The 17106-nt window shown below is 39.4% G+C and overlaps 1 protein-coding gene across 1 annotated transcript in view; it reads right to left on the bottom strand.

Moving 5' to 3' along the window:
- The window catches only part of GDA (guanine deaminase), a 122479-nt gene extending 121179 nt beyond the window's left edge, over positions 1-1300 (bottom strand). Inside the window, exon 1 of the mRNA XM_059926464.1 lies at positions 1158-1300. Within this exon, the coding sequence (XP_059782447.1) occupies positions 1158-1280 (123 nt within the window). The 5' untranslated portion in view covers positions 1281-1300. The remainder of the gene's footprint in view (positions 1-1157) is intronic.
- Between the last annotated feature and the right edge of the window lie 15806 nt (positions 1301-17106).

Below are 17106 nucleotides of genomic sequence, written 5' to 3'. Positions count from 1 at the left end.
CCAAGCCTAAGGCGTCCCTGAAACTTGAGGGTCAAGTACCCAAGGCAACAATTCATCAGTCTCAGGGTTTATTGGAGTCTCCCCATTTGGGAGAGCTCTGAGAGTTTCATCACCTTGGAAACACAACAGCAGGCTCCCTGAATATACACAGGGAGTATAGATTTTTAAGCACCAAAAGAAAACAGGGTTTAGTTATCCCCAAATGTAAGAGTCACGATTCAAAACTGTCACTGACTTGGAAGCATCTTTAGTCAGGAATAGTATCTTCAAGCTGACAAGTTCCAAATATGTGTACTTATGCTAACCAAACCGGTAGTTGGGGAAAAGCTCAAAAATAACCCATCTCTATCTTTAATTTTTCTCCTAAAAATGGAATGGCTTCCACTGAAACTGGCCAGGCCACTGCCAATACAGTTACCACTGTTGTGTATGGAACAGTCAAGTTACCTATGTCGTTTGCAGAAATCCTGATTTTGGAAACATAAGTGTGAAAGATACTCTCATAGAAGACATTTTGAACCTTAAAATGGAACTGCTTGCTTTGATGCAAATGGCTGGGGGGGGGGGGGTTGGGTGGGTAATTTATCTCAGACTATCTTTTCTAGTATTACAAGTTATCTAGTCTGAATCATTCATATATTGTTTGCTGAATGATCAGGTGAATGAAATCAGTTCTTTACTTATTCCAATGCACTGAAAGGGCTCAACAACACTGATCAAATGACCCTTCTGTTATTTCTTTCACAATAAATTCAATCAAATTTACGGAGCGCCTAGGCGGTGCCAGGCACTGTGTCAGGCGCCTGAGATACAAAAATGAATGAAGCGCGCTGCTAGTTTATTAATGATCTCTTAAGATTTGGCAGGGCATAGCCTCGCTCCCTGCCACCACAGCCTGCATGGCTGTCGAACCAATCGTGGGTGTGCGTACTCCACGGCTCCCAGCACCTGGGAACACTTTACTCCCAGTCCAGCCCACGAACCCAGTGCCAGGGCTCTCCCGGTGTTCTCCCAAAGCCAAAACGCTCAAGTTCAACTCCAGCGCCGCGGCGCCCGCTCCACACGGAGCTAACTCCGAGCTCCGCGGCTCACGCGGCGAGCTTCCTTCCACCTGTCCGCCCGCCCGTCAGGGTGCGCCAGACCCCGCACCCGCTTACTTTGCCGCTGTCGCTCACACCAAGGAGGTGATCCCGCAGCACCTCCATGGGGCAGGTCCAGGTGGAGTGGACGAACGTCCCTCGGAAGATGTGCGCCAGGGGCGGCATCCGGGCGGCACACATGACAGCGGTGGAGCGCAGCGCGGAGTCCGCGGCCCAAGGAGGGCGCACCGGGCGGAGGCGCGGCGAGGACTCCCTGCGGCTGCGAGCAGCTGCCAAGCCGGCACCAGCGCCGGCCTCGTCCCGCCCCCGCTTCCCCGCGCGATCGCCTGCCCCCTGCAGACCGCGCCCAGGGGCTGGCTCCCTGCCTCCTCGATGCCAATAGGATTTTTTCTCCCGTGAGTTGGCTCCAGTCTCTCCTCCCCTGCTTTAGTTTTTGATACGTTAACTCTCTGAGTTTCCAAAATCACCGTTCACGCTGCGGTTCTTTTAACCCTTGGTTGTTGTCACCCACCCAGGGGGCGGGAGATGAAGGAAGGAGCTGGAGGATTCAGGATTCCATCCCTGTACCTTTAACTGGCCATTAAATTTCCTTTTGCCGGGGGCCCCAACTTCCTCCACCTTCCTTTAGTTGGCACGCCCAGAGTTGCATCTATCTGCTTTCTCTGCCCTTTAAACTCTTAGGACTATTTGTGGTCAAACCCTGGACCTTTTCAACCTGTAGTACCACAAGGTCTGAACGGGCACAAGTTCAGTGCCAGGGTGACAGGTCTGTTAGGGCTGCCTACTTTACCAACCAGTTTCATTTTCTGTGGGCTGCAGAATTTGTCCTAACCTGATGTTCTGAAAGCATGTCTTACAGAATTATGGGGGCCCCACCGGTGGAGGCTAATCTTGACCCCAAAGTTCCTCTCTTCACCTGAGGCCAATGTTTTGGCCCTTGTGTCCACCCACAAACAACTCCAATTCCAGTTTTTCTCATACCTAAAATAAATGAATCTCTTTGATTTACTTCCAGTTGTACAGGGGGAGAAAATTAAGTACTCAAGCCAAGTAGCCAGAAATGGCAGTGTGGCATGGCTTGGTGGAAAGAGTCCTGGATTAGGAATCAAGAGACTATGGTCAGTGCAGGTGGGACTCGGCATCCTTATCCTTGTTTGTGAAAATAGAACTTGGACTGCGTGGTTGCTAAGATTGATTCTAGGTCAGCATTCCTTCCCTACAGTATGTGCACAAAGTACTTTACTAAGTCCCTCCAGGAAGAAGAACTGGTTTCCACTCAGGGCCTTTGCACATGCTGCTCCTTCTGCCCCTAATGCCTCCCGTGGATACTCACATGACTGGCTCTTCTCATCACTGGTTTGCCTCAAGTGTCAGCTCTTCGGAGTAACCTCCCTCCAACACCAAGCTAATAGCACGTCCCCATCCCTGGCAGTTTCTATCGCATTAAACTATTTTGTTTCTTTTATTGCATTTATCATATCCATTCTCATTTATTTTATGCTTTTTCATTTATTTCTGCTTCCCTTCCCCCAGTACACACACACACAGAGTAATAGAAGCACCACATGAACAGCAGTCTTTTACCTAGAACAGTGCCTGGTGTTTCATACGTATTGAATGAATGAATGAATGAATGAATGGTTTTTCTGGGAGCAGAGCAGTAACCTGAGATAAATATCTATTTTGGCTCCTACATAAAGGATAAGGGTTTCACATTGCCGTGCATGAGCAAGCTTTCTCTGAATTGCTGCTTTTATGACACAGGGGTAGCTTATATAAATGATTCATTCCCTTCTCAGTTCCTTCACCTCCCCCTTACCAAGGTGTAGGGTGACCAACTCATGGGGACTTTTCTTGCTGTAACACTGAAAGTCTCACAATGCAGGAAACTCCTCAGTCCCAGGCACACCAAGCTGGTTGATCACCTGCCAAGAACTCAGATTAGGAAGCCCTGAGATCAGGAAGCTGAGAGCTTTGCACTTGCCTCAGGGAGACATCAGCCCTTTCTCCCTGTCGCTTACTTCTGATTATGCAGACCACACTCCCTACTTGCAGTCGCAAGAGACAGAACACTGAAAACATCCTCTTGATCTAGGCTTGTGTACACACAAACCTCAGAAAGAAAAGTGAAGAAAATGTCTGGCTGTTATTGTAAAAGAGGAATCAAATATTTCTAAAAGATGTATTGGTTTCCTAACATAAATACAGCTAATATATTTTTTAATGAAAGCCACCTAAATGTCCAACAATTGAGTCTAGTTTAGTGAATTAGAATCTATTTACTTAGTAGAATATTATGCAGTTATTGAAAACAATACGGGATATATGTAATCTTGTAGGAATTACGTATAATAAAATGTCAAGTTTTTTTGTTTTTTTTAATGGCATTTATGCTATGGTTAAAATCAGGAAAAGCCTAGGGCATAATGGCTAGAATTAAAAAAGTGTACCAAACAATGGCAGTCATTCTGTTGAGGTAGTGCAATTGCTGGGGAATTGTGTTTTGATGTTTATTGACTTTGTTTCATGTGGCCTTATGGAATGACTAATCATTGTGTAGCTTTGAATAAAGCTGATCTTCTTAAACAGAAGATATGGCCATGGGCCTCTGGGTGACATGGCATTAGCACTTCTCAGGTGAGTGTTAGCTCTTCCAAGCAGGGCACAATTTCACTTCCATTCCCAGCCAAGGTGTAGGCACCTCGCTCAGGATCCAGTACCCTCAGCTCAGCCACACATCAAGAAATCTTGGCTTCCCAACTATCCTCACCTGGGTGGAGACTCCTTTAAATTCCTAGTCCTGCAATTTTGACTCCCATCCTGTTATCTCTAGGGAAACGTTCTGGAGGCTACTGAGGTTTGGAGGAAGAAAGGAGTGCAGAGCTTTTATATTTACCTTTGAAACACAGCTCAAGCACACCGCAAGCCAGCCTCTGGTTTAGTATAATTATTCTGACCAGGGCAAAGTATGTGACAAGTGGTGCTTATTGTGCCTCCGAAGTCTCAAGGAAATACCTGTTCGTATTCATCAGCTCTTTCTGTAGCCCATTTTAAATTCATGCAATATTAGAACTGAAAGAGCCTTAGAGATTATTATTCAATGTGCATTTCACTGCTATTTTCTAGGATCACTGTTCCCTGCCAATAATGGCTCCTTTCAACCCTCACCAACTCAATTTCTCTAAAGGAAATCCAACGGTGGTATGCACTTTCAGTGCCCTACCCCTACGTATCACTTCCTACCGAAGAAAAGAGACTCTCCTTGCCATGGACGCTTCCTGAAGCCCTGGCTGCTTCTTCAGGCTCTTCTTCCAGTATCCCACATACCATGCATCTGCTTTGCTCACGATCTCTCTGTCTGCAGCGCCCTTATACCACTTTATACTGCGCCTGCCTCATTTTACTGCCCACTCTCCCCTGGCTAAATCCCTCATCTTAATTGCGCACTCCCACCCACCTCCAGGAAATCTTTACACCTCCTCTCTCTCTCAGGTGTTAAGTGCTCCACCTCTGAGTTTGTGGGGTTGCTGTAAGTATTCCTTATCAGTCTGTCTCCCTGAGAAGATTGCTGTTTCCTTAAGGACCATGTTTTCTTCCTTCCCTTTTTTCTCTGTACCCCCTTAACACAGCGTCTGACCAGTAGGAGCTGCTCAATAAACATATAAATGCTGGATTTCAAGAGATGACTCTATTGTCTATATTTCAGTGATAAAAAAGAAGAGAACAGCGGGTGTGTGCTAATGGTGAGCAATTCACTGGGACCAGAATTTAAGGAAGAGTTTTATTTCATTTATTTAGTTTTCTAACATTTCATTGTGAAAATTTTCAAACATACAGAAAAGTTGAAAAGCTTCATTTCTTAAGATCACATTTTTCCCTTCTTCAGATGGAGCCAAGTGATCTCAAACTCAACAACAACTGGATGGGACCAGTAGAAACTGAACCTCTAACTGTGTGAAGCAAGGAACAGGACCATAGCATGACCAGTTTTGACACTTTGATCACCTTATCAGTGTAACTATACCTGCAGCTGGTCAATCTCTCCTGCTAGATAGAGCTTGACTGTTTAAAAAACTTTCTCTTTTACTATCTCATTTTGAACCTCACAACAACCCTATAAAGTAGGAAGAGGATGTATTTTAACCATTTCAGAGATGGGGAAACTGAGGTTCAGGGCAGTTGGCTTGCCTATCCAATTAGTATAGGATAGACCTGGGTTTTAACTCCAGTTATTCTCACTCATTGTCTCATCACAGTAGACTGTGAAGAATTTCCATTCAATTTTGCCATGACTCATTTGGTCACAACATTGTGGGTTGTCATCTACAACTTTCACATTGTACATGATTTTTCAACAGCTGCCAGTGACATACAGATCTACCCTGAAGAAAAACCAAAGTAAGACTAATGCACCTTGAGGAGAAGAACAATCCAATCAACATAAGTCAGTAAAATGATCCAGTGAGAATAACTCACACTTTCAAGAGGCACAGAGAGTGAAGGTCAGGCGGGTTAAATGAGAAGCCACTTTCCTCTCCTATCTGGGAGAGAAGTTGTCATTGCATAGTGAAATAAATGCCTGCCTATTTTATTTATTCTTTTCGTGTAGCTAAATCTATCAGTTTCCATGGTGCCCCACGTTCACCATGGAAACTCTGACAAGCTCGTTATGCTTTAGGGAAAAAAACACACACACCAAAAATCTGAGATGGGATAAATGGATTTCTTTTAAAACTGTGTGCTCCTGAGTAGGAAGTCTTGATAGATAGCAAATCATAATGATCTTGATTTTTTCCACTTCTTAAGTGGGAACACAGGATTGCATACCCATCAAAGGAGCACCCTTGGCTCCCCAAAATCATCTGTGTAGCAGTAGTTATGTCTGTGAATATCTCACTTCTGCATTTACTGGCAACAGAGAAATGGCTCAAACCTCACTGAGCTGATTTTTATGAGAATATGGTACTAGTCCCTATACATTTTCTTCTGTTTGTTCATTCAGCCAATATTTATTGGAAATCTATATTACGATAGGCACTCTGCCAGGCTCTGTGGATGTAACAGTGTATGAAACAGATATTATCTTGTCCATATGCAATTTATACTAATCTTCTTTCTCTCCATCACCTCTAGGAGTAGGATTAGTTTTTATAACATTTCCCTAGCATGACTGGCAAATAGCATATTATCATATATACTACATATCAAATTGTAAATTACATGAATATAATAAAATGCACTTAAGACTAAGGCTGAAGTGACACATGTTGATAACAATGCAGAGGTTATGTGATTTCTTTAACGTTATTTGTTTTAAAGAAGTCTGTATTTTTAAGTAGCTACTTTATTGCTTTTGTAAAACTGATATATGTTCATTTTTCAAGATTTGATTATTTTAAAAAATACTCACATCTCACTACCCAGATATATCACCACCATTAGCACCCTTGAGATCTTCTTAGAAAAGTTCAAGTATAGAAAAGACAAAAGATAATAGACAGCCTAGAAGTTTGTAGAAAGGAAAACTAAGCTAGAGAGAAGCTACCTCTACTTTGTAGAACAGCAATTAAATTTGGAGAAATTTGGAAGAAGGCATATATTTCACTTGAATTTTAACGAAGAAAGGAAAACTTCCAAACGAGAGGATTGTGTTTCAACATGAATTAGGTTTTATGCCAAGCTGGTGCAGGAAGATATTTTTCCTGGCTGGAAAGCTTTCAGAACCATGTAAGTAGCTGCCTCCACCTACTCATACTGCTGATTCTTAGAATCACATAGCACCTTAGCAGAGATTACCTTATGCCACTTTCCATGTCATGACAGCAAGCTCAAAGCAAATACTATTCACCTGATGTTACTTTGCCTACATTTCTGCCCTAACATAGATATTTTCCTATGTTTAATATCAAAGGATAAGCACCAGATAGAATCAATATCTATAGACTCCTGTTCCAGCTTAGCCACTAGCCAGTGGTGCCTTGGGAAAGTCATTCCACCTCTTTGGCTTGGTTTCTCCATCTATAAGATGGAAGGTCACATACTATCACTGGCTCCATACTTCTTTACTCTCAAGGACTGTTAAGATCTTAAGTTTTAAAACATTTTATCCATCAAGAAGATAAGATAGATGCTTGATATAAATTTTTGTTGAACAAATTATTTCCCTATTTTTTTTAAAGACCAAATTAACTACCAATCAAATTTTGCTGATCAACATGAACTGTCTAGTATCAGTATGTTGAGTTAACATAATTCAAAACAAAAGCAGATCTAACATTTCATGTAGCCCATGCAATCTATCTCAAGTTGCACAAATTCTGTTAGGCTTTGTGAAATGTTAGAAATAGCTTAAGGAATATGTTTTTTAATTTGTTGAATAATCCTCCTTAGTATCCTGGGACTCTAGGTTGATAAAAACCAAACTAGGGTAGGGAATCATTGACCTGATTGCACACATTTTGGGGAATTAGTTGTTAATTTTCTGCCTTGAACTAAAAGAGTATATTTTACACATATCCATCATGCCACATCAATGACTGAGACCTAGAGGATTAAGTGAATACTACTTAGGTGTTAATTCTTAAGACCACAGAGAAAGGTTGGTTTTCCTCAAGGATATCAATGCACAACTCAAGTGGCTTGAGCAATCACGGTTCCGAAGTTGGGAAAATGCTGGCGCCAGCTAATGACATGATAGTCAATATACTATAACAGCTATTGCATGCCTATAGAGTCCATGCTTCTAGAAGCCATGTCAAGGTTGGACTCTATCCCAGCAGAAAGCCAAATATTACCATCCTTAGAAAAGCTACACAATTAGAGCCCCTTTGGATATGGAAATTAAAGGCTAACTGAAACTCAAATTAAATGATAAAATAATGATTTTTTAAAGGAAAAAAAAGACTTCTGAGGAATTCTTAGAGTATTATTTGAATGTATAAAATTAAATTTATTTGGGAAACTATAAATGTCAAAAATTCCTCTCTGCATATTTCTAAAGGGATCATTTTTAATATTACGTATAAATGAAGGAACCTACCATTTACAGAAGACTCTTCCTTATGAAATGCAAAACCACTGATTATATTTATAACAAAAATCTAGCCCTAATCGGAGAATAAAAACATCTAAGAAAAGCAGTTTTTCTAATTGCTTTTATAAGTTTGGTTTGTTTTTCAGAATTCTTTGTGCAATGGAATATAATAGGGGCTCACTAAATATTAGATGAATTAACATTACATTATATATCCTAAACCCCCGATTCAGACACCCTCATCTCCCCCCCGCAGCACTAAAATTGCCATAGTGTGTATAATACTATAATATGCTGTGAAATGAAGAAAATGTAATTTGAGTTTAGGGCATGTGTAAGTAAAGACTATGAGTTGAAAGTGGCAGAAAATCAGTTCAAACTTTTTAAGCCAAAGGAGAATATACTGTCTCACATAACCAAAAACATAATCTCACTGGCTTCTGGCCCAGCTTGGTTGCAGGTTCCGTCAATGTCTACAGCACATGGTTGTTTCTCTCCTCTCTCCCTCTCTCTCTCCCTCCCTCCCTCCCTCTCCCTCCCTCCCTCTCTCCCTCTCTCCCTCTCTCTCTCTCTCTCTTTCTCCCCCTCTCTCTTCCCCTCTCTCTCCCCCCCTCCCTCCCCCCTCCTCCATCCCTCCTTCACACAGACTTAATTCTCTAGCATCTCTCTCCTTATGGCTACAACATGGCAGCAACAGCTCTAGACTTCATACTCTCTCAAATTCAACTGAGGGAAGCACCAAACAACCTTCCTCCAGATTTCCAGGAAAACAACAACAGACAGCTCTTTGCCTTATTTGCCCCAACTGGACCAATGTCCGGTCCCACAACAATCACCATAGAGGGCAATGTGAGATGTGATGCCTTGAACAACTTGGGGGTTAGGGGTGCAGACCCCCAGGCAGTTAAAAATCTGTGTTTGACTTCTGACTCCCCCAAAAGTTAACTACTAATAGCCTATTGTTGACCAGAAGCCTTACTGATAACATAAACAGTTAACACATATTTGGTATGTTATATGTGTTATATACTGTATTCTTACAATAAAGTAAGCTAGAGAAAAGAAAATGTTATTAAGCAAACCATAAGTATGCAAAAATACATTTACAGTACAGTATTGCATTTATTGTTATAGTAAGTTTGAATCATCTGTTTACAAGATGAATCATCTGTCAGTACCTATATCAAAATTGTCTTATATGATATAAAATACTGTAGAGGTTATTATTAACACTAGACATCAAAAATGAAAAGATAACGTGAAAAAGAAATTCATATTTATTTACAGGTGTAACGATTCATGCATTGATAATAAAGCAGCAGCAATATGATAGCAATATGGTAGCCTAGTGTAATCAATACAATTGCTTCACATATCGATTGTATAGCCTACCCTATACACTAATGAATGAATCATTATAAAATTTTTATGGCATACAGTATAACAATCATATTCATAATAGAGTATTGGAAACTTCATTTTTTAAAAAATCACTTACCTGTGATGACAGACTGATGTGCAGTTTCACCAATTATGAAAGAGGGAGGCATAGTGAACAGTAATGTAATTCTCTGAAAGCAAAGTTATGAAACAGTAAGAAAATGAACACATTATTAGTTTTATATTAAATATCACTCACCTTATGCCTATGTAAGGATCAACTAATATCTACATATATTTTATGCATTCTTCACATACTTAACTTTTTCTTAATTTCTTTGATATTTCTAGGCTACATGGTTCATCTGAGAGTTTATCAAATTGTCTCAAATCTCCATTAAAATTTTCCAATATATTTATTGAAAAAAAATACATATACAGTAAGTGGACCTGAGCAGTTCAAACCCATATTGTTCAAGGGTCAACTATGTAACAGGTATAAATATTGGTAAAGTATGACAGAATCCATGATGTACATGAAATGATTCTATTGCAACATGCTTTCTTTTTTCCTTCAATAAACCTTGCTTTGTGCCTCCTATGAGTAAGACAATGTGCTGTGTGTTGTATGGGATATAAAAGTAAGTGTGAAATAGTTCCTGTCCTCACACTAAGAATCACAAGTGTAAGGGACCTTTTAAAAAATAAAGTGCAGAGTGAACTACTCTTTTAATTTTTATTTACAGACTGCTCTTCCCTTAGAAGGACATAAATACATAGATCTGGGTCAGAGATTGAGCCATTATGACTTAGAAGAAAGATATTTAACATTTTTGGTGCCATAAGGAATTTCTCTATTTGCCATGCACTTACTTTATGTAAATTATGTCATTTCCAGGTATGGGACATATTGATGTGGTTATTTCAATGGAGAGATAGTTTAATGACTTAAAACATATAGCATTGCAATGTCAATTTGATCATTAATCTTCCCAATCCTTACTTATCCCTCATGCCATCTTGAAATTGGTAATGAAATTCAGTAAATTTGCACTTAGACCAAATACACCGAAATGCCTAATTCAAATGAGCCACAACAAAACGCACTGCTTTGATCATTTCTCTGGGTCAAATTTTTACTTGTCAACCTTAAGGTAAAGTGCTATAAAGAGGGGTGGCCGGTCATGCCTGGTTCATCTTTTTTTTATATTCTTAGATGTGTTAGGATAAGGGACAATGCTCATAAAAACAACACACAATGAAAGTATGGAAATCCTCTGAGCCAAAGTTCCCCTCCCTCCCCCCTACCCATACCCCTATAAGTACACTTCCCTCATTCTGAGATTTCTCTATTCCTGGCTTTTAGTAAAACTCTATGATTAAAAAAAAAATGAAACTATGGAAAGATGCAATGATATTAATCTTCCACAAGACCTAACAAAAACTATATAAATTTTCCTCCTTCCCCAATCAACTAAACATGGTTGATTTTGTTGTGGTGGTGGTTTAATGTGCTGGGTAGGTTACCACTTCCTGCCCTTATCCAATCTTCTACCCTCTCATTCATTTAGTCAGCAAATGTTTCTCAAGCACCTACTATATTCCAGGCATTCAGCTAGGCCCTGGGAACCCAAAGATTTCAAAGACGTGGTTCTCACCCTTAGGAAGCTCCCAAGATAATGGTGGAAACACAGGTTTCCACCTGTGGAACAGGTGGACAGGAACACAGGTTAACTCTGATAAACCATAAACAGGTCTGTCTCTTCTCCCCTCGACCCCTGCAATCCCATCCACCCACCACAGAGCTCTGTGTGGACTGGCTCTGTCTCCTTTACCATTGTAGCCACAGTGCTTAACACAGCACCTGGCACGTTGTAGATGTTTGTTAAATGCATTAAGTGCAATGGTAAAGGTATGTATAAGATATAAATATTTAAGAAATTTCTTACTGATTACTATCTCAAAAGAGCAAATATGCACAGAGAGAAGTGGGTCTCGAACAGTGATCCTCAGCCAAGAGTGGTCTGCTCCCTAGGGAAAATTTGGTAATGCCTGGAGACATTTTTGGTTGTCACAACTGCGGGGGTGTTACTAGTATCTAGTGGATAGAGGCCAGAAATGCTGATAAACATCCTACAAGGCAGAGGACAAAGAATTTTCTAGTCAAAAAATGTCAGTAGTGCTGAGGTTGAAAAATCTTTGTCTAGGTAAGATCATCAGCTACAGGATCTTAAATGTCCAGTGATCTTTGAGCTACTAGCAGCATCATGGAATCATAGAGAATGATGGAACTGAAAATGATCTTAAAGTTCTAAATGATCTTTAATTTGACTTCAATCCCCCAAACAACAGAATCATTTCTTTTATATCAATCTTGGAAGATGGTCCACTATCAATTTTCATGAGCAAAGAACTCAGTTCTTTGAGCAATAGCCATCTATTTTGTTAGTTTTAATGTTCATATTGTATATTACATTGAACTGAAAGTTGTATTTCAAAGTATCACATAATTTGTCCTTGTTTGACTTTCTTGAGGATAAAATAAGAAATAAGTACTATCTCCCACATGTCAGCCCTCCAGAATTTGAAATGGTGGTGATTGTCCTAAGCCTTTTTTTCCCCCCACCAGATTCATCATCCTACTATTCTTCAAGGCAATTAAGAAGAATGGTAAAGAGTATATTCAAAAATATTGGATGTGAGCAACTGGTGAAAGCTGAGATGTCTTCAGATGGTTCAGGAGATGACTTCAGCTATCTCACAGACACTGCATTAAACAGCATTGAATTACATATAATTATTGTGAGAAAATTACTTCCGTTTGAATTCTTCAGTTCTTTTCAGGTCAGGGTTCTAAACAGCTTAGTAACCATGCTAATTTCGCTTTCTAACAAAGAGAAAGGGGACCTCAGAGTTAGAACCTTCTGCAGGCAACAATATCTAGCTAGTATCCAACATCCTTTTGTTTATAACATTCTTATGTTTATGGTCTCTTCTTGTTTATAGCAAAGGGGTGTTAGTTTCTCTTTTATAGATTTGGCATAACTGGCTTCTCATTTATGGTTCTGTATACAATTTTCCAGTTAAATAGTTGAGTTTAGGGACTTCCCTGGTGGCACAGTGGTTAAGAATCCGCCTGCCAATGCAGGGGATACGGGTTCGAGCCCTGGTCTGGGAAGATCCCACATGCTGTGGAGCAACTAAGCCCGTGCGCCACAACTACTGAAGCCCATGCACCTAGAGCCCGTGCTCCGCAATGAGAAGCCACCGCAATGAGAAGCCCACGCACCGCAACGAAGAGTAGCCCCCACTTGCCGCAACTAGAGAAAGCCCGCGTGCAGCAACGAAGACCCAATGCAGCCAAAAATAAATAAATAAATAAATATTTTTAAAAATAGTTGAATTTAAGTTTTAAAAATTGAGTTTTTTTTCTAAAAAGTTAATTACAACACAGATTTACAGACTGGGCAAAATCAATATGGGTGCCATGTGTTATATCTGAAAGTGGGGAACTAATGGCAAACCATGGTCATAGAATCGAACAGATGAGTAGCCTGATCTTGACTCTACTACTTATTTATTAGGTGACCTTAGATAAGTTATTTTTTTCTTCCAGTTTTATTTTGATATAACTGACATACAACATTGTATAAGTTTAAGATGTACAACATAATTTGACTTACATACATCATGAAATGATTATCACAATAAGTTTAGTGAACATCCATTATTTCATATAGATACAAAATTAAAGAAATAGAAAAAAAGTATTTTGTCATTGCAGTGAGAATTCTTAGGATTTATGCTCAACAGTTTTCATGGATAACATTCAGCAGTGTTCATTTATCATGTACATTATATCCCTAGTACTTATTTATTTTAAACTGGAAATTTGTACCTTTTGACTGCCTTCATCCAATTCCCACCCTTACCCCCGCCTCTATTAATCACAAATCTGATGTTTTTTTTCTATGAGTTTGCATGTTTGCTTGTTTTTGAAGTATTGATATAACTGACCTACAACACTATGTTGGTTCCTGTTATACAACATAGTGGTTCAATATTTCTATACATTCAAAATGCCTAGGTTGTATTTAGCCATTTGAACCTCAGTTTTCTCATATTAAAATGGGTATGTGATAATACCTATTTTGTTGAGTTACTATATTAATTGAGACTATGCATGTAAAATGTCTAGCAAATAGTAGATGCCTAATAAATGTTAATTCACTTCTCCTCTACTCTTAGCTACCTCCGTTCATTCCCACCCCCAGGTTGCTCCCTTCAGAGGTTAGAGCCCTCTGGGAGCCTGATGTGGTGGTGTGGCTATGAGTTTTAGAGTTACATCAATCTGACATCAAATCTCAGCTTCACTGCAAACAACTTATTAACCTCTCTGAGGTTCAGTTGTTACGTCTTCTTTAAAAGTGTTTCACAGAGATGTCGTGAGATCTGGATGACACCTAGCACATAATCTGGTACATAGTAGGTCCTCAATAAATGTCTCTGTTGCCTCTATCTGGTCAATATCTCATTTCAAGGAAGACACCTGGAACTGTCAGAATATTTTTTTAAAGTACAGCAATAAATACACTGAAACTTATCTTTGTTGATCTGGACATAAGACTTCTATTATTTCAGTCTAAGGTAACACCTGCTCCATTAGCATACATATTTTGTTATTTAGACATACTGCACGTTTAAATCTTTCTAGCCCATTATTAGTATCATTCTATACAAATGTAGTTGACTTCCTGAACCTAAATCAAAGGCTTTACATTATCCTTAATGATAATGACCTTGTTTAATTCAATGTGTCAATTATTTCTCAAAGTCTTATGCCAGTCACAGATTTGTTATGTGCTAAATAAATCAATGACCTAAGGCACTGTTAAAAGAGATGAGTAGGTCATGAGTAAAGACAGAGCCCAATGGCTCACCTCCAGAACCTCACTCCAGCTTGACCTAGACTGTATTAGTCAATACATTTTGATGTATGGGTTTAATCAGCTCTGAATTCTCCATATTACACTGTCATTTACATGATAGTTCTACAGTTCTCCCTCAAAAATGTTATGAAATACTGTCTGGCGCCTTGCTGAAGTCAAGATATAACACACATTCTGCTATCATTTTTACTGCTTAAAAATGGAATATTTTCCCCTCAAATTGTAAAAATTTATTATTTCTATGAAAAACTATTATGGTAATCATTTCAGTCTTGTGGGCCTCTCAATAATAGCTTTTATAATGCTCATTCAAACATCAAATGGAACTTGATGAGGACAGAATTACTACTTCATTCATCCTTCCATCCCCAGTACACAGCACACCTTCCTCAGAGCAGATGCCCTTAGGTGAAGATAGGAGAACAAAGTGATTAATGATCTGGGATTCAAAATAAGATAAAGCTGGATCTGAATCCTGGATCTACCCCTTATGACTATGCAATATTGTGTGTGTGGCTTCATCTTAAATCTTGCTTTCTCCAAACAGAAACACAAATACCTACTCTCAGTTTCACTATTAGAATTGGTGAAATAATATACATATAATTCTTAGCACAGCAGTTAGAATATAGAAGGTGCTCAATATTATTTATTTTTATTATTTGATGACGTGATTTCTTTTGTTGACTGAAATTTGAAAACTCAAAGGAAAAAAAGGCCATGATGTCCAGGACCATACCTTAATTCTTTCTTGGGTAAAAATTTATTTATTCAAAAGTGGATGTAAAAATGGGTCATTCTTGCCAATGAATAGCTAACTGTGGATACTGATACAGAAAAACAAAACAAAGCAAATGGAGCAGGAATTCTTTTTTAGCTGACATTGTCTTCCCTGAACTGTAGAATCTTGTGCTTCCAGAGAAATATCACTCAACTGAGAGGTAACCAACAATAAACCCAAGTTACTGGATATCATAGATGGATGTGATCTGGACCAGCCACCTTCTTCGCCAAAACCACAGTTCCCCCAGTGGAGGCTGGTCAACTGGGACATCCTCAGCTCTATAATAGCAGCACCAGGATTGCAACCAGGCAAAATTGTCAAGTAGACACTCCTCTATTATTGATATGTCTCATAAATATTAATTCAGTTCTATGTACTCTTTTATACCCAACTACTTTCCCAATAGATTTTGAGGCATGATTTATACACACTCAGAAACCCATAACAAAAACCAAGTGCCTTCCTAGAGCACAGTATGTTTCACGGAGAGTCATCAGAAATATAAACTTGGGTTTCACAATCAGCCAGGGAGATGGGCAAGGCAAGCATAGTACTTTGCATTTTACAGATGAAGTAACTGAGATAAACAAACATTAATTGCTATGTTCAAGACTGCAACACTGGTTCTCTAAGAGCCTCAGAACTCTGGCAATTAACTCAAAATTCTTTCCATCACCCTATTTGGTCTTTTATTTGAGCAAACTGTTTCAGCCCCAAACTGGTGTTTATACCTATTTGCTGAATCCCTTCCCTTTGTTCTCCTATTGTTCTCTTTTTCATGGTCTTCCTGCTCCCCATTACATCAATGATTTCCACTCTTTAAACAAAGAGTAAAGAGAGAACCCGATTGGTTCTTCTGAAGTAAATGAGAAACACAGGGAGAGTTCAACGAGTAACCAGAGACCAGTTTGCTAAACATGGAATGAAACGATGATAACACAGTCCTGTGATAGCTCAGATTCCAATGTAATGGGATTTGGCATTGGCTTCAGTCCTTCCAGCAGGCTCCCCGGGCTTATGTCTTGAACCTTGCATTAAAGCAGCACTGCATTATGTAGAGTGACTACTTTGGACCCATTCATAGCATTATTGTACAACAGTGTTGATTATAGTGGAATTTAAAACACTTTCGGGGAGAATATTTCTAGGAAGTCAGTCTAAGAGAAAATAAGGGAGCTTTCTTAACTCTCCTTAAACTGCAACCAGCGTGAATATGTATTCTACCCATGGAAAATCAGGACGATGTAAGGCCATGGAGTTTAAAAACAAATGATGGTTCTTCAGAACCATTTTTTTTTAAAATTCCATATATATGTGTTAGCATACGGTATTTGTTTTTCTCTTTCTGACTTACTTCACTCTGCTTGACAGACTCTAGGTCCATCCACCTCACTACAAATAACCTAATTTCGTTTCTTTTTATGGATGAGTGGGAAGCAGCCGCATAGCACAGGGAGATCAGCTCGGTGCTTTGTGACCACCTAGAGGGGTGGGATAGGGAGGGTGGGAGGGAGAGGCAAGAGGGAGGGGATATGAGGATATAGGTATAGGTATAGCTGATTCACTTTATTATACAGCAGAAACTAACACAACATTGTAAAGCAATTATACTCCAATAAAGATGTTAAAAAAAAATGATGGGTAATAATTTCTTTGTGTGCTAAGGTCACTTGGCTAATCTAAAAGTAAGCATTCTCAGCTCAACGTTCCCAAAGAACAATACACAAGGGATGTCCGAATAGTATCTAAACTATATACATTACTGATTTTTAAAATAGAAAAGAATTCGTGTAAAATATAGCTGACATGCTGGAACCTGCAAATCAATAAATAATATAGATGGAGACCAGAAAAGAGAAA

The sequence above is a fragment of the Balaenoptera ricei genome, chromosome 6 (assembly GCF_028023285.1).
Source record: "Balaenoptera ricei isolate mBalRic1 chromosome 6, mBalRic1.hap2, whole genome shotgun sequence".
NCBI lineage: Eukaryota > Metazoa > Chordata > Mammalia > Artiodactyla > Balaenopteridae > Balaenoptera > Balaenoptera ricei.
This window is presented reverse-complemented; position numbering and strand designations above follow the sequence as displayed.